The following is a 22,137-nucleotide window of genomic DNA, read 5'->3' on the forward strand; positions in this document are numbered from 1 at the left end:
GTGAACATACAAAGTCAATTGAATACCTGCACATTAACAACAAACATTTGAAATTCTTAAACAAATAATGCTATTTACAATAGCATCAAAAAATAAAATATGAGTAACAGCAACAAATGACTTCTAAGACCACTACACTGATAGAAGCCAAATGTTGCTAAGAGATTAAAGATCTAAATAAATGGAGAAATGTACTACAATTATGGGTTGGAAGACTCTACTTTACTAAGATGTCAGTTCTCACAAAATTAGTCTATAGATTCAGTGAAATTTTGATCCCTGCAAACTTTTGGAGAAGCCAAACTGCCTTTAATTTTTTTTTTTTGTAGGGAAGCCCAAAGGATTTAGACTAGCCAAACAATTTAGATAAAGCAAACAAAGCTGGAAGACTAACAGCTCCTGAATTTAAGGCTAACTATTAAAACAATAGTCATCGTTTACCTAAAATTCTAATATAGGTAAGACTAATCCATGATGAAAAAATCAGAATAGTGCTCAGCAGTTTCCTGAGTTGGGGGAGGGACTTATTGGGTAGGTACTGCAGGAACCTTTTTATGTGGTGATGGAAATATTCTATATCTTGTTGGTGGGGTGGGGGATGCACAGATTACCCACATGTATGCATTTTCAAAACTCATTAATTTTTAGACTTAAGATATGTGAATTGTACTTCCTGTAAACTTTTCCTTAAGAATCTGTAAACTAATTTTGAATTCCGGGTTTTCATTTTGGCCTTATACAGCGGTATGAGTAAGTAATTCTGAAACTACTGTGTGTGTTCCACGCTTCAGTAAATGAGTAAATATACTGAAGTACAGTGAAAATCAGGTTTCTCACTGGTGGAAAAAAGGAGTCATAAATAGAAAAAGGACTGGCATATACTCTATGGCTTGGAATTAGATTCAGGAATGTCAGTGTCAGTATACTGACAGCTTGATACATAGAGAGACAGACAAGATATATAGCTATGTTTTGTGTACATATGAATATGATAAATATATGTAATTTCCTAGCTCCAGATTTGTTGCTAAGTACCATCTCCCATTAAATAGGAAACAGTGTTCCTGGAAGAAATACCTAATTCCAAGCATTGGGTTAAAGAAAACACAAAATGAGCCTGGAGTATCTTGCTGCAAGTGCTCAAAAATGATGAGAATATATAGAAGAAGCCAGCTTAAGAGGGCTCCCAGTGGCCAAATCTGGGACAGATAGTGATGATAAGTTTTGAACTCATCAAATAGGCATCCATGACTCCACACTGATGTAATAAACAAGTAAACAGGGGAGAAAGAAAAGCTTTTCCTTACAGTAGAATGCCACATAAAAAATGCAGAAGGAATAATGGGGTTGGAAAATCATCAGTGGATTCTAAAACTAGCAGGTGAACATTTAATGAATAAGATATTTAAAGAATACCAACATATTTCTCCACAAATTAGTTATTAATACAAAAGGAACAATAACAACTAAACAGTGAGGAAAACATGCAAAAGCTGAATAAAATCATCAGGAAACATTAGACAAACTTGAATTGAGTGACGTTTTACAAAATACCTAGCCCATGCTCTTCAGAAATATCAGGGTAAATAAAGCAAAGAAAGATTGAAGAACTGTTGCAGCTTAAAGGAGACTAAAGAGAAATAACAATTAAACGCAATGCCTGATCTTGAATTGGGAAAATAATTGCTACAAAGACCATTATTGGAACAACTGGGGGGAAATGAATATGTGGATTAGAAAAAATGCTGTTTCAATTATAAATTTCCTCATTTTAAAAAACTGTATGGTGATTATGTAAGAGACTGTCCTTATTCTTAGTAAATACACATCAAAATATTTAGGAGTAAAAAACCATATGTCTTTAATTTATTTTCTAATGGTTTGGAAAAAACATCTGTGTGTGTGTGCTCACGCATGTATGTGTATAAAGGAGAAGGAAAAAATAAAGCAGATTAGATAAAATATAAACAACTGTGAATCTGGGTAAAGAATGCTGATACCGTACTATTCTTGCAACTTTTCTGTAAGGTTCAAATTATATCAAAATTAAAAGTTTGGAAAATGTAAGCAGCACTACAATAGAGGAAAATTACAATTATATAAGAAACAGATATAGTAATCACTTGAATATGAGGAAGGATTTCTTTTAAAAGCTTCAAAATAGTCCTATGCAGAAGAGCAAAACTGGATCCACATCTTTCAACATATACAAAAAATAACTCAAGATGGATCAAATATTTAAACATAACATCTCAAACTATAAAAATCCTAGAAGAAAATCTAGGAAATACCATTCTAGACTTCAGCATTGGCCAAAAAAAAAAAAAAAAAAGTTATGGCTAAGACCTCGAAAGCAATCAAACAAAAATACAAATTGTTAAATGGGACCTAATTAAACTAAAAAGCTTCTACATGACCAAAGAAACACTCAATGAGTAAACACTCTAAAAAATAAGAGAAAATATTCATAAACTATGCATCTGACAAAGGTCTAACATCCAGAATCTATAAATAACTTAAATCAACAAGCAAAAAGCAAATAACCCAATTAAAAAGTGGGCAAAGGACATGAACAGACATTTCTCAAAAGAAGATATACGAGTAGTCAACAAACATGAAACAATGCTCTATATCACTAATATCAGAGAAATGCAAATCAAAACCACAATGAGATACCACTTCACACCAGTCAGAATGGCTATTACTAAAAAGTCAAAAAAATAATAGATGCTGAAGAGGCTGTGGAGAAAAGAGGACACTTATACACTGTCGGTAGAAATGTAAATTAGTTCAGCCACAGTGGAAAGCAGTTTGGAGATTTCTCAAAGAACTCAAAAATACCATCCAACCCAGCAAACCCATAACTGGGTATACACCCAAAGGAAAATACATTGTTCTACCAAAAAGACACATGCATGCCTATGTTTATCTCAGCACTATTCACAATCAGCAAAGACATGGAATCAACCTAGGTGCCCAACAACAGTGAACTGGATAAAGAAAATGCGGTACATATACACCATATACGCCATACGTATACACATATACGCCAACTAAAAGAATGAAATCATGTCCTTTGCAGCAACATGGATGCAGATGGAGGCCATTATTCTAAGTGAACTAATGCAAGAACAGAAAACCAAATACCACAAGTTCTCACTTGTAAGTAGAAGCTAAACATTGGGTACACATAAAAAGATAGGAACAATAGATGCTGAGGACTCCAAAAGAGGGGAAAGGGGAAAGGACTGAAAAACTACCTATTGGGTACTATGCTCACTACTTGGGTGACAGGATCAATCACACCCCAAAACTCAGCATCATACAATATGCCAATGTGAACCTGCACATGTTCCCCCTAAGTCTAAAATAAAATCGAAATTATTTTTTAAAAAGCTTCAAAATAAAGTTTAAAAATGAAAAGAAAAGAAAGACCAAGGAAGAATGACTTTTTTATGTATTAAGGGAGTTGTGACTCATCCAAAAAGGTATGTCTGGAACCCATCAAGAGACATAAGTAAAGAGAGGGTGAGAATCAGGTTGTAGAGAAGAATGCACCAGGAGACTTACAGAGTTAAAGCATTACCCCAGGAAACCAGAAAAGGCTACTGCAGGGAGAAGAGAGCCAATAATATTCTTGAAGAAATGGGTACCAAATGGCATTGAAGAGGGAACTATATTTTGTCCTTAAAAAAGGTAAATATAAGCAAATCATGATACATGATTTTTAATAATTTCATATGGTAGATTAAATTTGAATAACTGCTTTTTGATGTTCAAAAGCCTGGCCTTTATTTATTTATTTATGAATGAATGAATGAATGAGATAGGGTCTCGCTGTTGCCCAGGTCAGAGTGTAGTGGGGTGATCTCAGCTCACTGCAACCTCTGCCTCCTGGGTTCGAGAGATTCTTTTGCCTCAGCCTCCTGAGTAGCTAGGACTACAGGTATGCGAGAACATACCTGGCTAATTTTTGTATTTTTAGTAGAGACAGAATTTCACTACGTTGGCTAGGCTGGCCTCAAACTCCTGATCTCAAGTGATCCGCCTGCCTCAGTCTCCCAAACTGCTGGGATTACAAGTGTGAGCCACTGCACCCAACCAATCCTGGCTTCAATTTTAATAAATGTTATGAGCCAGTAAGTTTCTCAAACCACTAGTGTATATAACAAACATTTTTTTTTTCTGGTGATCATACGCCTTTTGAATCTTATGTACTATGAAAAACACAACATCACAGACATGGTATTTCTACCAAAAATGCAAAAGCTGATCAAACTGAAAAGTCCTAACTCATTATTATAAATTTCATATATGACTATTCACAATAGCAAAGACATGGAATCAACCCGAATGCCCATCAGTGACAGACTGGATAAAGAAAATGTCGTACATATACACCATGGGATACTATAAAGCTGTACGAACGAACAAGATCACATACTTTGCAGGGACATGGATGGAGCTGGAAGCTATTATTCTCAGCAAACTAACATAGGAACAGAAAACCAAACACTGCATGTTCTCACTTATAAGTGGGAGCTGAACAATGTCAACACATAGACACAGGGAGGGGCACAACACACACTGGGGCCTGTTGGGGCATGGCAGGGGTAGAGCATCAGGAAGGATAGCTAATGCAGGCTGAGCTTAATGCCTATGTGATGGGTTGACAGGTGCAGCAAACCACCATGGCACGTTTACCTATGTGACAAACCTGCACGTCTTGCACATGTGCCCTGGAACTTAAAAAATTTCCTGCATGTTCATTCTCCATGATATGTAGAAAAATGACCCATTTCAAGCAAAATCTTTTCTGTGGCCTCCCTTCTTGTTTCAATCTTTATTAATACATTTTGAATGTCTTTTGAATACCTGACCTTCATGTTTTTAGCTCTTTTTGAAGCATGAACTAGATCGATCATATATTTAATAAGGGTTTTAGAGCGGGTCTTTTGATCCAATATCATATAGGCATTTTTTCCCTCTCAACTTTGGGATATTCTCTTGATTGTAGAGCTATGGGGGAATACATGTGTTAAAATCTGTGTCTCTCAATCTTAAATGGCTTGAGGGAATGACATTAAAATCACAAAGAATCCAAAGTATTAAGGATTTTCAACTTTTCTAGCAGTAAGGAAGAAATACAGTACATATAGGAAGCCTGAGAAGCAGGAGATCTGAGTTCTACCACTGAGTGGCTATAGGAAAGTCGCCCTCACACAGCAGTTAAGTATGTGGACTCTGAAGGCAGACTAATTGTCTTCAAGCCAATAGGCACAGCTGTTCAACTTCTCTGTGACCTTAATTTACTTATGCTTAAAATGCAATAATAATAGCCTCTACTGTATGTAATAACAATATCCTAAGGATCAAATGAGTTGATTTAATAGGACATGGCATACACTGCGTGCTCATTACATCTCCGGGGAATCCCTTAAGCTCTCTGAATTTAATCATATAATTTTGAAACTTCCTGTCATTATCACCATCAAGAGTCGTTGGCTCTTTCCTATATTTTTTCCTATCATCAATAAAGTAGTTTCCAGTACTACTTTTACAGATTTTTTAAAAAATTGTTCAGGTCAGTATAACAGCAGTGAATGTGCACTTGTTTAAATTTGAGTCATCTTGGTATTAATTTGTTCACACATTATCACAAGCAATGTCTTAAAGAACTTTTGAAGAGAAAATATCTAAACTGTGTACAAGGAACCACACTAGAAACTACAAAGGATATGAAAATCCATAAATTCCACTTATTTGATTGTAGGACTACACAAATTTTAAAGAGATGATCAGATGGCAGGACCACATACTAAGTTAAAAAGGAACCACAGTATACATAAATTATGGAGTTCCAGGTGACTTTGTTATGTTATTGTCGAATTTATATCTCCTTCAAACCACTTTCAAGCAGGGGCTGAGGGAAACTTTGCATGGAGCAGTAACACCAAACTCTTTTGCAAAAAGCAGTGGATTGTGTGGAAGAGCTCAGAAGAATGAACGCAGCTTCACTGGTAGTGAGAAAGTGGGTGGCTGCTCCAAGAATAGCACCCAAACTGGAAGCTATGAATGAAGAGGCACCAAACACATGGTTTTATAGAATGAAAGGGAAAACTTTGCATCGAGCAAAGCAGCGATGCAAAGGCAATTAGTTCTAATTCAAAGTGGAAAACTGAGAGGAAAGCAATTACGGCCATTTATAAATTGAGAAAGCAGAGTGCATATCTGCCACACCACAAAATACTCTTACGACATTTAACCATACTCTTGATTGCTCTCCCAAAATCTTTTAAGGCTCGTTGCATCCCTGTCCTCTTCTCTCCCTGGGCACTCCAACCCATCTGCTCAATCTAATAAACAAATACATAACAACAAGATATATTAAGAGATCTTTTCATTTTTTTCCTTTCATTTTTAATTTCAAAGGGGCTGTGGCTAACATTCAGTGATCTGGGCTATACAGTTCTCATCTGCCCCTCCCTCTTAATCTAGAATCTAGAGTTTCAAGAGTGGGAAGGCAAGCCCTGGAAACAGAGGTTTGGCTCATTTCTTTCTTCTTTTTCTTTTTTTTTTGTTTTTTTTGTTTGTTTGTTTTTTTGTTTTTTTTTTGAGACAGAGTCTCGCTCTGTTGCCCAGGCTGGAGTGCAATTGTGCGATCTCGGCTCACTGTGAGCTCTGCCTCCCAGGGTCAAGCGATTCTCTTCCCTCAGCCTCCTGAGTAGCTGGGATTACAGATGCATGCCACCACACCTGACTAAGTTTTGTATTTTTAGTAGAGACAGGGTTTCACCATGTTGGTCAGGCTGGTCTTGAATTCCTGACCTTGTGATCCGCCCACCTGGACCTCCCAAATTGCTGGGATTACAGGGGTGAGCCACCATGCCCGGCTGGCTCATTTCTATTTACATGGATCAGGCAAACTGCTCTCTCCTTGAAATTTCTACTCAGAGCCACAGATCTCAATCTCCAACTTCCCCTTGACAATGGCTCTGCAATGCTCCTGGGGAATCAAAATGCATTTTTTAATGTAACAATGCAACAAAAAAGACTCAGGAATGAGCTAAATAATCTTTCATGTGCAAAATGTCCTAAATCCTCTCCTGACAATTTTATTACATATGATTCTCTACCATGTTATTACTGAATGAAAGTCTAAAAAGCAATTTAAAATGAAAATACATTTATATATGTGGTAAGCAATATATAATGACATAGAGAACATGGAATAAAAATGGCAGAATAAAGTACAATTGTAAGAAGAAATGGGCATATGAAATCAAGGAAACAAAACAAATATTTTGTTCTTTTCTGACCCATTTCCATTTCTTCGGTTGTCTAGCACTGGAAACTCCTTCCTATGTTAGGAGAATTCTCTACTTTATGATTCTCCCCTGTAGAAGCTAAATATGTCCAGTAGTTGCTTTCCTGGTCTTCTGTGTAGTCTAAGCTTGGCTAATGATATGCACCTGTCTTAGGCTTCAAATAGGTAATGAGTGATACAAAAAAGAAGGACCTGGGGAGGGACCACTCAGGATCTGGAGCAGTGAGGGCACCAGTGCTGTCTGGCATCAACAGGGTGAAAAGCAAGCTGCAGCATCCATTTCTCATCAGCAGAAGCATCTCCTGCTGCAGACTAGCTCTGCAGACGGTACTTGTTTGTGATGCTGGCTGGGAAGAGCTAGTCCTCTAGGCTTTGCTAGCCATGCTGAACCACGATGTAAGCCAACTATTTCTATAAACCAGACAACAAATGCCCTTTCTGCCTTCTCAACGAACATTGGCTTCACCAGCTCAAAACTAGGAATCCTGTCGGAGGCATCTATTGCCATGCAACTCACCTATTTATATTGCGCTGCCACGTAGAAGGAGCTGTATCTAATACACACAGTTATTTTTAGTTTTTTCACTGGTGAAAAGAATTGTTCCCCCTCTGAATTTCCTGGTTATTATTTTGGCTACACAGATTCAAAGTTCTGATCAAATTAAAAGGTCTTTCCTTCTTCAGGGCTAGAATTTATACTTCCTGAATGTGAAGAAAATGTTTGAAAATATATAGATTTCCTCCCTACTGTTCAAAGAAATAAGAATGGAAATTCTATTAAAAGATGATAGACAAGATTAAAAAAAAAAAAAACTCCAAATATCATTCCATCCTGGGTTACTGGCTCAAAATGGGAAGTGGATTACCGGAGGCAAAGTTCCCCATGATGATTACTCATTAGCTTATTCAAAGTGGCTTCAGAGCCTCAGTCCATTTGCCAAATTGACTCTTGCCCAAATTTCCCTGGCACACAAATTACCAAACAGTTAACCCGCCTATTCGTAGTCGCAGCAGGAGCCAACGTATGAATGAGCACAGACCCTGTTCTCCTGCCTTGAGAGGCAAACTAGAGCAGCGCTCAGGCCAAGTGTCTTAGAATTACCAAAGAGATATGCCCGATGTCAGATAATAAATACTTGAATCATAGCTAATGGAGCCTTTGCTTTCCCAGACATTTGCTCTGGCAGTGATTTAAAGAACTGAACTCATTTAAAATAATGGATTTTTTTTCCTTATGGCTTTTAGATGTCTAAAGCTGCAATTTACTCTACATGCAAGGGAATTGAAGACATTTGGTTAAAATATTTGCTTTCAGAGGACTAAAGGTGACAGGTAATTTTGTTGTTAAAGAGATGACTTTGGTGTTTCTGCTTTCATCAGCTGATACGGTATTTTCTTTTTAAGACACAGGGTAAGAGTACAAATTATAACTCTTCACATACACTATAATCTACTAAAATATAATATTTTTTAAGGACAAAATGTAGCACTCCCTGTCAGAGAAACCCTTCACTGAGACGACACAGCCAATGAATTTGGCTATAAAGGACTCCTGTATTCCCATTATACATGGGAGACACACCACTGGCTCATTTTATATTAGCCTCTCAGGACCCATAGGACAGAAACAATTTCCTTTCACTATCAGCCAGGTTGGAAATGACCCAGTCATTCAGAAACAAACAGGATGTAAGTTGATTTAAAAAAAAATCAGCTAGATAATAAAATCTTTGATCCAACTAGAAGTGTTCTTTTTTTCTCCTAAAAGAGAAATGAGTTTTGTTAAAGGCAGAACAGAAGTAAAATTTTAGGAAAGTATTTTTTATATATTCAATGACAACAAGATGTTTTCTTAATTTTTTATAACACAATATAAAGTCCAGCAGAAATAATTTATTATGAAATAACACATTACAGGCATAATTGAAATGTATCCCATCCAAGAAATACAAATGAGTTTCAGTGACATCAGCTGAAATTCATTGGCTCTTGTGTATGTGGTTTGTGGGGAGTTTTGAAAACCTCCAGATATCTTAGTGGTTGTCTGCAGGGCTTTGTAAGAGTCCAGAGTAAAATTCTGATTTTGCCTTACATCTATGGAAAGCCTTCTATTTTTCTTTTACTCAGTGCTTTAGTTTTCTGCCATGCAACATACTGAGAAAAATGTTTCCTTTTATGCAGCACCTACACCAGAACACTGACATTTATATGTTAATGTAAAGATGAAATTTCAGGGAAAAGACACACATGAAATGACAATATGTATCATAAATATTTATAAGTATAGTGCATTCAGGTTAACCATCAACTAGGTGTTACATATGAGATATTAGAAGTTCTCTGAAAAGGCCAAATGAAAGAAAAATTTTAATTTATGCTTTAATAATAATGGTGGAGAGAACATATTAGTTTTAATTTTAATCAAACCACACAGCATGAGCTTCTAGCTTTCTCACTCTCTTTTCTAATAAAAGGCATCGATAGTCTTGGCAGCATATTAGAAGGGCAACATTTAAATTTCTATTTACTTATTTCCTTATTATCACCACAAGTTTTCATTGAACTTTGTACTCTTTGAAGCAGATACTCAAGTGAAAGGAATATGTGTGTGATGGTGGGGGAGGGGGAGAGGAGGAGGAGGTTGGTTTAAATGAAACACATGTGAGCAGGAGGCTTGAGGTCTGCAGCTGACACAGCTATCACACCCCAGAGGTGAGTCTGACACTAACCAGGACTTTAAGATGACACATTGTGAGACTGGACATACCACGCAAACGTGCATTCCATTTTCTTCATGTTATTTTCATTTCCCCCCGCCAAAAATAAGAAATAATAAAATAATTTCCAATTGCAAATAACTATTTTAGACAGAAGCTGGATACAGTAAGTTGGGATGTTACTATATGATCAAAGAGTCCTGGTTGCATCACTGGATTAACCTACCTAGCAGCTAAGCATGTTTTCTAGAAGGCACTAGGAAGTCCAAAAACATATATATAGAGAGAGATTTTAAAGAAAGTATCAAAGTAACCATTATCAGAAACATAATTTTTCTGTTATACTTCCTTTATGGTTTAGTGTTATTTTGAGTTACATTTTAAACACTAGGTTACATTGGCTTAAAGAATCTGTCAGCCTCTTGCACTTCTAAGTACTTATTGCAATCCTGTCTGAAAATATAATACTTAAGAACAAACAACTTTGGAGATGATATCCTCATTCGACACCACGTTGTGGGGAAAATGACCATTTGAACGTCTCAATACCTTCTTTTGTCTGCTCTCAGCAGCAGCCAGCTGTGCGGACATCCTTTCTTGCATTTTCTTGCAGTGGGCCATGACTGCTTCAAGGATGGAGAGGGGGTTGGTACAAACTGGCTTCTTCTCTTTGTCACCAGCACCTGCTTCATAGTCTCTCTGGAGTGCCAGGAACGGGTCATTTAGATTAAATCTCCCATACCGTTCCTGGATAAATACCTCCTTCCTGCGAGCCTGGAACAAAATTAGAGAAATGTATTGAAGAAAGAAATGAAAATATACAGAAAGATATTTATAAGAAGGTTTTGTGATTACACTTCCAAATGGTATTCCCAACTGCTGTGAGTAATGGCTTATGATGTCAGTGGTGAGTGAGAGGCAAATGTGACCCCCAGTCTCCACTAGCCTGGAATGCCATTCCATCTGCTTTCAAATTTTCTTCCTTTAAGAATACTGTATTTTACATTGCAAATGACGCAAATATAGTTATTTCCTATGGTGCCCTACTCCTCAAGGATCAGAATTTAAGCAGCAGTCTTTTTTTACACCCCCACCCCTTCGCCCTGCCCAACAGGGTCTTGCTCTGTCATCCAGGCTGGAATGCAGTGGCACAATCACAGCTCACTGCAGCCTCAACCTCCTGGGCTCACGCAATCCTCCTGCCTCAGCCTGTCTTATAGCTGGAACTATAGGTGCATGCCACCACACCCAGCTAATTTTTTTGATTTTTTAATTAAGATGGGATCTCACTTTGTTGTCCAGGCTGGTCTCAAACTCCTGGGCTCAAGTAATCCCCCAGCCTTGGCCTCCCAAAGTGCTGGCAGCCACCATGCCCCACCTAGTCTTTTCTAATTTAATGTAAAATCAGAAATATTGACAAAATAATTTTTAGCTAAAGTTCAAAAATAAAATTATCTCTATATCGATAGAACTTACATTTAAAATAATATCAGGTTAAATCACGCATACAAAAAAATCCCCTATAGGTTTTTTATAGCCAGAAGGAAATCACATGGATGTCTGATAAGAAGAAAATTCTTTGTGAAATTTTAAATTAAAATTTTTAATGTAAAAATTTTAATTAAAAATATTAAAATTTTTAATGTAAAAATAAATCACAATATTCGTAGTTTGTAAAATTTGACCAACTACAACAGCCTTCAAAAAACTTTAAAAGGCATCTATCTCTTTCTCACTGAAGGGCATTAAAATATAGTTCACAGAATCCCAGGAAAGTATGCAACTTAATTATACTCTAAATGTCAGTCCATCAGCGACAAAGTTAATTTCACACCCACGTAATGAGGACCAAATGCAATTTTCTATAATTAGCCTACAAAGTCATTGCATAAAAATGGAAAATAGCAGTAGAAATGTATTAAAAGCTAGCAACATTTTCCTAATTCAGGTCATTTTGGAATAGCCACTAGAATGAAAAAAATCCATGTCACTGCCAGTATAAAAATTAAGTTATAATAAATCAAGCTTATTTGTCCAAAACATTAAACATGTTTTCTGAAGAAATATTATTAATCCATACAGTTCCATACTTTAAAGGGAACTGAATTGGAAAACTACACTTTTCCATTTTAGGCCGCTATCAGCAAGCCAACAACTAGATAAACACAAATCTAATGACAAATGGGAAAAATCTAACATTTCTTTCCTTATCATCAACTTAGATTAATAAATAAAATTTACAAAAAGTCCAGTTTCACAATTAAATTTAAGCTAGCTTTCAGAAGACCACTTTAAACTTAAAAGAAAAGGTTTACGAGCTAAAAGCACTTGGTGTTTCTAGATTCTTTAAATTCAATCATGTAATCAATACACTGAATAAGTATCACTTGAGAGATGCAATTTCAAAAGCAATTTCATTTTGCCCTTCACATTTTTCTTAATATTTATTCAGTGTAGCAGTTCTTCTCCCACCCTTGGATGAACACTTGGATAATTCTATGTTTTTTTCTAATCGTTTTAATTTAATAAAAGACCTACAGTCACTTTGAGTCAAAATAGCCTCTTTGATTATTAGAATGTCCATCTTCATTCGGTGGTACGGCAGCTTCCTTCATCAGCTAGCATCTGCTGCAGGCTAACATTTACCACTCGGCAAAGAGGTATATATGAAAACCTCTCTCCTTTTCCCAAAACCTTCTCCTCCTCTTTCTAAGTTGTTTTAGTCACCTCTGGGTTGGAAAGGACTGGAGGTAGATGATACAGGAGAGGTGAAGGGAGCAGGAATGTCGTACCGGACTGGTTCAGGTGGTCAGCTAGCTTTACCAACCCGGTGTGAAGAATATTTAAAGTCTATTCTTTTCCCATGAAGTGCCCAGTGATTTCTTAGAGGAACACCCCCTTTTGCACTGCTGGGACCCCTTCATCTACAGTTTCTTCAATGTAGGCCATAAATGTAGGACAAACTACATAATCTGCAGGACCCACTGCAAAATGAAGACATGGGCTTTTTGTTCAAAATTATTAAGCATTTCAATATGGCAACAGCACAGCATTTAACCAGACAAGGGGCCCTTCTAAATGCATGGCCTTTGCGACTGTACAGGTTGCACACCCATGAAGCCAAGCCCTGCATACTCTCATTAGCATTTGGAATCCACCTTTTGACAACTGAGGTCCCATGTTCTCTCCAGACTTCCCTATTGAACAGGACCTGAATCAATCTCATTCCTACCATTTCAAGACCATGGCCCAACATGGTCTACAGGAAACACTCATGGATCTTTATCTAAACAAAAGCTGGGAGTCTCTACAAGAAGATCTCTGCGTCTATCTCTCCTTCACGTCTGCAGAATGACTGCTTGTTCAGCCCCACCTCCACTGAGCCCACCAAGATCTGCAGGAAAAACCTATTGTCATTCAAAAGTCTCTCTGAACCCCTTTTCTCTTCAGATGAAGGGAGAAGCAACTGGATGAGGCAGGACTCACAGCACAATTCTCTGCAGAGAAATGCTCTCTGATAGAAATCTTTCTTTAATCTCCAAAAACTACATTATTTTATACCCTCAATGTGGATGAAAGGTTTAAAAGTCAACACTAGCTTTTAAATATTTCTTACAATAATTTGCATCTTGTTCCTCACTTTGGTATCTGATATTTATTATGATGAGTTATCTGCTGAAACTGACATTTTAACAACTCATTGTAATTACCTGGTGTCTACTCACCCACACAACATATTTTATGATGTACAGTACTTGTAACACTAATCAAGCAATTTCTTAACACACAGGTTATTAAGTCTGAGTAAACTTTTTGATAAGTGGGTTAAAAATTAAAATTAATTTTTTGTATAATATGAGAGGTAAATGCATGTATCACAGACCTAGTTCCAGTTTTACCCAGCAGATTTTATGGTCAAAAAGCATTTAATTCCTTTTTTTTTTTTTCTTACTGGTGTGAAATAGTTTTTTACATGTGTATTTTTGTTGTTTTTTTATTTTAAAATTACTAGTTTTAACTGAGTCACATTGTGACATTGTTAAATGCAGACGAATTTTTTTCTGCTGAAAATGTTGTATAACAATACATGTACAGGTTCATAAACATAAAACTGCCTATTCATTTATTTTGAGATAGGGTCTTGCTCTGCCACCCAGGCTGGAGTGCAGTGGCGTGATCATGGCTCACTGTAGCTTTGAACTCTCAGGCTTTAGTGATCTTCCCACACCTCAGCTTCCCGAGTAGCTGAGACTATAGGCATGTGCCACTACGCCCAGCTAATTTTTAAATTTTTGGTAGAGATGAAGTCTCACTATGTTGCTCAGGCTGATCTTGAACTCCTAAGCTCAAGCAATCCTCCTGCCTCAGCCTCACAAAGTACTGGGATTACAGGATTGAGCCTCCGTGACAGCCTAAAACCACCAATTTATTTGCTTCACAAATATGGACTGACATTTAGCCTTTACGAAGTATAAAATATGTACATTAGATTCCTTTAAGGGTAAAAACAGTGGCTTTGTATTTGTTGCTAACTAGCTATGCAACTGTGTTGCTGATATCTTTAGTTGTCAAAATAAGAGAAATGAAGCATATTATTTGTTGCTTAAGACACCTTGAGTTTAGACAAAAAACCTGATCTCATTCTTTCATTTTTAAGTCCCTAAAAGCATGAAAACCAGGCAAAATGAATGTCAAAGACCACGTGTTCTTCATTAACATTAAACTGACTCCTAAACTCATATTTATTATTTTCAGAGATGCCAGGTAATAATGTTGTTCTATGACCACATATGCATTTATTTGTGTATATTACATATATTCAACATGTACTTTTGATATTCTTGTCTTATAGCAAGGATTTCTAGAAATACGTAATTCTAACAATTAAAATGTGCTTTTCGGTCTACAGTTTTCTATCAAGCTTATAAATTAGAATGCAGTTGCCCATTTTGATTCCATGGTGAAAACTCATAGATTAAATAAGAATAGGACATGAAGACAAGATGCTATAATATGAATGCAGTACACTCACAACACAGAATATGACAAATCACCCACTAATAACTAATTTTAAAAAATATTTTGATATATTTAATGTTGGAATAATATAACGTATTTTTAAAATTATTACCAGAGAGAAATAGAAAGTTACTTTTCTATATAAATATATCCTACCCCCAGTGGATGAGTTTTCCCAGATGAAGGAATAGAAAATATAGTAGATCCAATTATCTAACCAGGAACTTTCAGTGACTTGGAAATTTTAAGATCCAACAACAGGCTCCCCACTATTAGGATGCTGGGCAGTGCTGACTCCCACAAATGTATGCAGGGGCCAGGTAGCCAACATCAGTGTGTATATTTGGCATGCTATTAATCAGTGTGAAATGGCAGATTTTTGAGGAACTAGAGATGATATGTTCTAACAAAAGGCATTCACGTTTTTTTAAAAAATCATGACACTGCCAGTGAAACAAAATACAACTGGCAGGCCTGGTTTGGACAGCAGGACATCCAGTTTATCATCTGTGATTAAGGGACTCTGGGGCTCACTGGCCTATATCTTCTCCTAAGCATTTTGCCTTGAGTTCCTTTTAAGTGGGGGTACTTGTATTTAACTGACACATCCAACCCACTACAGGGCAAAAAACAGGTGCATAATGCATACTTGTTGACTGAATAAAGGTAGCATCTAACAGACTTAGGAAAATAGCAGATGTATCCTTGAAGAAAGAGCTCAGACCACATTTCCTTGTTGGAGGGAAGTCTCCTTCCCAGGGGGGCAATCTTCCCAGGAACCTGGAGAGGAAGTTAGGCCAATGTCAGACTCCTCTATGCAGGACTAATTCTAGAGAAAATGATAGCTAAGGATCAGTTCACCCACTGCCTAAGGCAGAAAGCTGGGATCCCAGGAAGGATTCATCAGCTCTCCAACCTAAAGCCAGGTGAAAGCAGCTCCAGGAGAACTACAGGGTATATCAGTTGGCTTTCTATGGTTCACCGTGCTTTGTAATGATCATTGTTCTTTGCACCCCCTGAACTGTGCAGCATGGAGGCACTCTGTACACCACGCAGTTGTTGGAGTAGTCTTTCTAAAATGGAAACCTTATCAGTCATTTCTCTGCTCAAAGCCTTTCAGCACTCTTTTGCCCCAGGCCTTTGTGTTGCTTGGGATGCTTCCCCTCCTTCACCCACGTATCTTCCCATGAACTGCCAACCCTCACTGCCACCTCTTCTTCTTGTGCTCATGTCAAAAGGTTCAGAGTTTAGCCTAATTTGGATTCAAGGAAACACCTGTAATGAAACATATGTCCAAGCCACTTGAAATCTCTTCAGTTTACCTGCTTTTCAACAAACAAAATGTGTATTCCTTCTAAGGTTCTTGTAAAAAGTTTACTGCTCTTAAAATCTTACTTTGCAAGAGTGCTTATTTTTAATTTTTAATGTATTACATTATGTTTAATAAAGGCAGATCAACAACATAGACATGTTTTAATAGGTAAGGAGACCATGTAACAAAAAATGACTTGAAATGTTTATTACGCTGGGTTTGAGGAGGCCTGACCCTAAAAAAAGGAAGAGCTGAATATGTAGAGAATGACTTGGTTTATGCATCAGAATTACTTGAGAATGAAACGCACTTTAGGGAAATGAGTCATTATGAAGACATAAACTAGTTGTAATAATAAAAACAGACTCTTAAAGGAACTCTTAAACCTATCCACACTGACGTATAAAAATATAATTTCGGCTTGGTGTGGTGGCTCACACCTGTAATCCCAGCACTTTGGGAGGTCGAGATGGGCACATCAAGAGGTCAGGAGATCCAGACCATCCTGGCTAACATGGTGAAACCCCATCTCTACTAAAAATACAAAATATTAGCCGGGTGTGGTGGTGGGTGCCTGTAGTCCCAGCTACTCGAGAGGCTGAGGCAGGAGAATGGCATAAACCAGGAAGGCGGAGCTTGCAGTGAGCCGCGATTGTGCCACTGCACTCCAGCCTGGGTGACAGAGCAAGACTCCATCTCAAAAAAAAAAAAAAAAAAAAAAAAAAAAAATATATATATATATATAATTTCATCAGAATGTGAAGTTTTAGAAAATCTTGTTGAGAATGTCATAAACAGGAAGTTGAAAGATGACCATTATTACCAGAGGGTTTCACATACATGAGGTTCCTACTTTGGCTTTCCTTATTTGATATAATCAATTGAACTAGTTTGGACATTAGTGAAAATAAAAGAAAGTGTACTTAAAATATCCAACCTTTCCTATAGCATGTAATCCTCTGAGAAACAGAAACTAGAACTTGCACTGTGAGTCATAATTAAAACATTATAAAACACTACCAATTTCAAAACATACTGACAAGCTTATAAGCTTTTCATTTTATGAAAAGCCAGAATGATTCTGTAACAATTTAAAAAATAATACTAACAAAAAAAACTTTTATTGACATTATTTATTGCTAGGTGCTTTTTATGCATTTTGTCCTAAAAATAAGCCCAGGAGATAGCCATTATTTTAATTCACATTTTATAGATAAGCAGACTGAGGCTTACAAAAATTAACTTGCTTGCCTAAGGTCACTTTAACAGCAGCTGATACTCAACCCAGGGAAGTCTTACTCTAAAGCCTACATTTTTAAGCATGGAAAGATAATTATGACTAGAGTATTTTGGAACACTAGAAAAGGCTTCAAAAATAATTACTGTTTACAACACTTTTTAAATCAGAACAAAGAAATTAGGTTTAAAAGAAAGACAAAAATATGACAATGTTCTCAAAAGTTAGTTTTCTATATGCTGTATTTGTACTTCCATTATTACTGACCATATACTAACATGATCTAATCAGACTTAAACAGTTTTTCAAGATTCTGCACAGAATATATTATTTAATTATAAATCCAACAAGAAAGATGGTTTCCAGATATGCTTTCACAAACCACTGGTTACCTAAGAATAACAAAAAATAACCAAAAACCAGCATTAATATAGATCTAACTGTAAAAAGACTGCTAAGGAATTCTGTACTCAGCTCTAACCCGCTCAACACAGCTGTCACTATCTTGGGTGCCAATGATACAAAAAGCCACAGCGGATGGCAAAATGTTGAGTCCACTCTGACAAGATGGACTTTTTCAGGAAGAAATGTGAGTCAGTTCTTGAGTACAAACACAGAAGCAAGCATGAAAAACACTTAGGGGTGTCAATTAACAAGATATTGAACCACCAAGCCATGAAATGGACACTGCCCCTCCTCCAAATCAGCAACTCAACCCCAGACTTCATTATTCAGTAGAGAACAGGTGTCAGAACTGGACTTCTGGACTCACTTTTGGCTGAAGTATTCAAAGAACAACCAACAGCAAAAGGATCTGAAAACAAGACTGAAGAGGAAGAGCAGAAAGAACTAGGGATGCTTGAAAGAGGAAAAGCCTTCCAGATGGTGCTCTTTCAATATCTGAAAGCATTTTATGTTTAAAGAGGTGTTTGATGATTTATTTACATGATTCCCAAGGAATAAAATTATGGCTAATATAATAAAGAATTTTTAAGGGTCAAAGCTTTTCCACAGATACAACGAGCTGCATTTGATTGGAACAAAATCTCTGTCTCCAGCTGTGTTTCAAAAACAGGCTGAAAAAACACGTGATAGAAATGTAACTCAGGAGTCTCAAAAGTCAGGAAGGTCCTTGGCTTCTAAACTGTTGTATCCCTCTCAAACCCTGAAATTCTATGACTCAAAATCAAAAAGGATAGAAAATACATAGAGATTTTTCCAAACAGTCATCATAAAAATTTATCTATCCAGCTGTAACTCTCTGTCTTAGTGTAAAGGAGTTCAAGTAGACCAACATTAAATAACACTAAAATTAAAAGCTCTTTTAAGAAGGAAGGGGGAAAATCCTATTTGTAAATAAAAGGCAATGGGAAGCCAGAGATAAGCCATGGTCCTCAGAACTCATTCTCGCTCTAAGAGGGGTTGAATAGCAGAGGAATGAGTTTACACATTCACATTACTCTTTCTCTTTTCTCCTTCTCTCTCTCTCCCTCTCTCTCACACACACACACAAACACACACACACACACACACACACACACGGAATGGCTGGGTGACTGCAGAGTGGAATAGCAATATAAAAGTTACACAGTCATCTGGAGAAGGATAATTACTGCCCAATGCCCTTCAATGATCAGAAAGCCTTAGAAATTCACTGGCCAGGAATGAAAAATAACTTCTAGAATTATGACTTAAATGACAAAAGAACTGAAGGGTTCATTTCAGTGTCTGCATCTCAGACACTGCATCTGTGTGTGAAGATATACTTGAGCCACAGAAGTGAAGGAGAATGTTATGGCGTCAAATGATTTTCTGTGCAATGCTGAGAATGTCAGAGAAGAGGTAAGCTTTTCCTCTTCCCTCTCACCTCCCACCTTCATCCCCCAACCTTTCTGCCACCTACTATGTCCTACCTGCTCATAGACATCATAATCTGGAGGTGTGGAAATTATCATGCCAGGAATATACATAATGCATATTGTGAATCATACCAAGACTTTGATTTATTTTGTTCCCAAAGCTAAAATCTGGAAGGCATACTTCAATAAACCACCAATTTTCTCTCAAAGTGTAGACCATACTAGCAGAATTCATGAAAGGCTTGGTTGCACAGAAGTCAGAGCCGGAAGTAATCTCTCTCCTTTCCGAAATCTCCCACCATTTTCTTTTGACCTTGTATGCCACTTACCACCTTGCACACATTCATTAGTGCTCATGCTCTAATGTGGGAGCCCATGCTCATTTGTAGAAAATAACATCACCTTTATTCCCTAACTAGGTCAAGAATGGTATACAAGTGCTGCACTGTTCCACTCTCTTGCCCAGGGTAGATACTATTAAATTATCAGCGCACATAAAGCTGAATCCAGAACAACGTCCAACTGTCTTATTAAGACTCCAGACAGCCACCACCTATCAATAACTGGAGCACAGATCAACCAACCCACTATTTCTGCCCTGGGCACTGAAATATTACCATTAGCTAGATCTTTACTTCCAGAGAATACGTTTTTAATTTTGATGAAATCCAATTTAACCACTTTTTAAAGTTTCATGCTTTTTATCTTCTATTTAATAGCAAGAAACCTTTGTCTAATTTGAAGTCTAAAGATTTTCTCCTGGAAGTTGCATATATTTAGCTTTGAAGTTCATGATCCACTTTGAGGCAATATTTGTGTATGGTGTTAGAAAAAAAAGGGTTGATGTTCCATTTTTCCACATATAGATTCAATTTTTCAATCATCTGCTGAAAAGACTAGCCTTTCCCCATTGAATATCTCTGATGCCTTTGTTGAAAATCAACTGACCACATATGTGACTCTATTTCTGGATTCTTTATTCTATTCCATGAGGTATATGCATGTTTCGTTGCTTTATAATAAGTGCTGAAATCAGGCAGGTTAAGTCCTTAAAATTCTTTTTTTTAATTGCTTTTGTTATTCCAAGATCTCTGTTTTTCCACATAAATTTTAGAATCAGTTTGTAAGATTTTTAAAAGTCTCCTGAAATTTTAATTGAGTTTGGTAAGTCGTTTTATATTCTCTAAGCAATTTTCATTTTGTCTTCAGCATAAAAGCTTTGTTTTGAATATATTTTGTTAGGTTTATTCTTAAGTATTATATTTTTTATGCTACTGCAAAGAAATTATTTAAATTTCACTTTCTAAATATTTTTCTAATAGTATGTAGGACTATAACTGATTTTTCAATACAAACTTCTTAATTCTACACATTTTATAAATTCCTTTTTTGGTTTCAGTAGTTGTTTTTGAAGATTATGTAGAATTTTTACATAAGCAATATCTGTAGAAGTGACAGTTTTACTTCTTTATGCTTTTTATTTTATTCCCATCTTGCAATGGCTAGGATTTCCAGCACTACCTTGAACAAAAGTGCTGTAAAAGTGCTAAGTGCTTTTCTTATTCCTGTCTAAATTGAATCCCTCAATTATGTTGGCTGTGTGGTTTTTTTTTTGTTCTTGTTTTTCAGTTTTCTTTTTTTGTTTTTTGTTTTTTAATAGCTGCACCCTTTATCAGTTTGAAGTTCTTTACTATTCCTGGTTTGCTGTTGAAATTTTTCAAATATTTTTCTGCATCTATTAATGAGAATATGTGGTTTTTATCCTTTATATTGTTAATACACTGAATTTTGTTTGATGTTTGAATATTAAACTCTGATTATGGTATATTGTTTGAAATTCAATTTGCTAATATTCTGTTTAGGATTTTTTTTTTTGTTTTTTTTTTTTTTTGAGACGAAGTCTCTCTCTGTCGCCCAGGCTGGAGTGCAGTGGTGCAATCTCGGCTCACTGCAAGCTCTGCCTCCCAGGTTCACGCCATTCTCCTGACTCAGCCTCCTGAGTAGCTGGGACTACAGGCGCCGGCCACCAGGCCCAGCTAATTTTTTGTGTGTTTTTAGTAGAGATGGGGTTTCACTGTGTTAGCCAGGATGGTCTCGATCTCCTGACCTTGTGATCCACCCACCTCGGCCTCCCAAAGTGCTGGGATTACAGGCGTGAGCCACCGCGCCTGGCCTGTTTAGGATTTTTTACATCTATAGTTATGAGTATTACTCTGTAATTTTTTCTTTTTTTTAATACCTTTGCAGTTTTGGGATTACGATACTCTGACCTCATAAAATGAGTTCACCCATTTACCAGGGAAACCATCTAGGCCTGAAATTTCCTTTTGGGAAAAGTTTTTGATAGTGAACTCAATTTTTAAAATAGAATCTAGTCTATTTGGATTTTTTATTCCTTCCTGTATTAGTTTTATAAGTGGTATTTTTTCAAGAAATTTGCCTATTTATCTAAGTTGTCAAAAGTATTCATAGTATTTACTGAATATCCTTTTAATGTCTGTAGAATCTATAATGCTAATCCCTTTTTCCATTCTTAATATTGGTGATTTGCATTCTTTTTTTCTTGTTCATTCTAGCTAGGAGTATTTTAATTTTGTTGGTCTTTTCAATGAATCAACTCTTTATTATTATTTTTCCTATTGTATGTCTATTTTGCATTTCATTGA

The 22,137-nt window shown here is 36.6% G+C and overlaps 1 protein-coding gene across 6 annotated transcripts in view; it reads right to left on the minus strand.

Moving 5' to 3' along the window:
• The window catches only part of CTTNBP2 (cortactin binding protein 2), a 161,953-nt gene that overhangs the window by 88,871 nt on the left and 50,945 nt on the right, over positions 1-22,137 (minus strand). For all 6 annotated transcript variants that reach the window (XR_004672605.3, XM_003808646.6, XM_008960712.5 and 3 more), the window contains exon 3: positions 10,594-10,818. Coding sequence is in view for 5 of the 6 variants with exons in the window: in XM_003808646.6 (XP_003808694.1) it covers positions 10,594-10,818 (225 nt within the window). In the remaining variant the exon portion in view is untranslated. The remainder of the gene's footprint in view (positions 1-10,593; positions 10,819-22,137) is intronic.

Source organism: Pan paniscus, chromosome 6 (assembly GCF_029289425.2).
Source record: "Pan paniscus chromosome 6, NHGRI_mPanPan1-v2.0_pri, whole genome shotgun sequence".
NCBI classification, from domain to species: domain Eukaryota; kingdom Metazoa; phylum Chordata; class Mammalia; order Primates; family Hominidae; genus Pan; species Pan paniscus.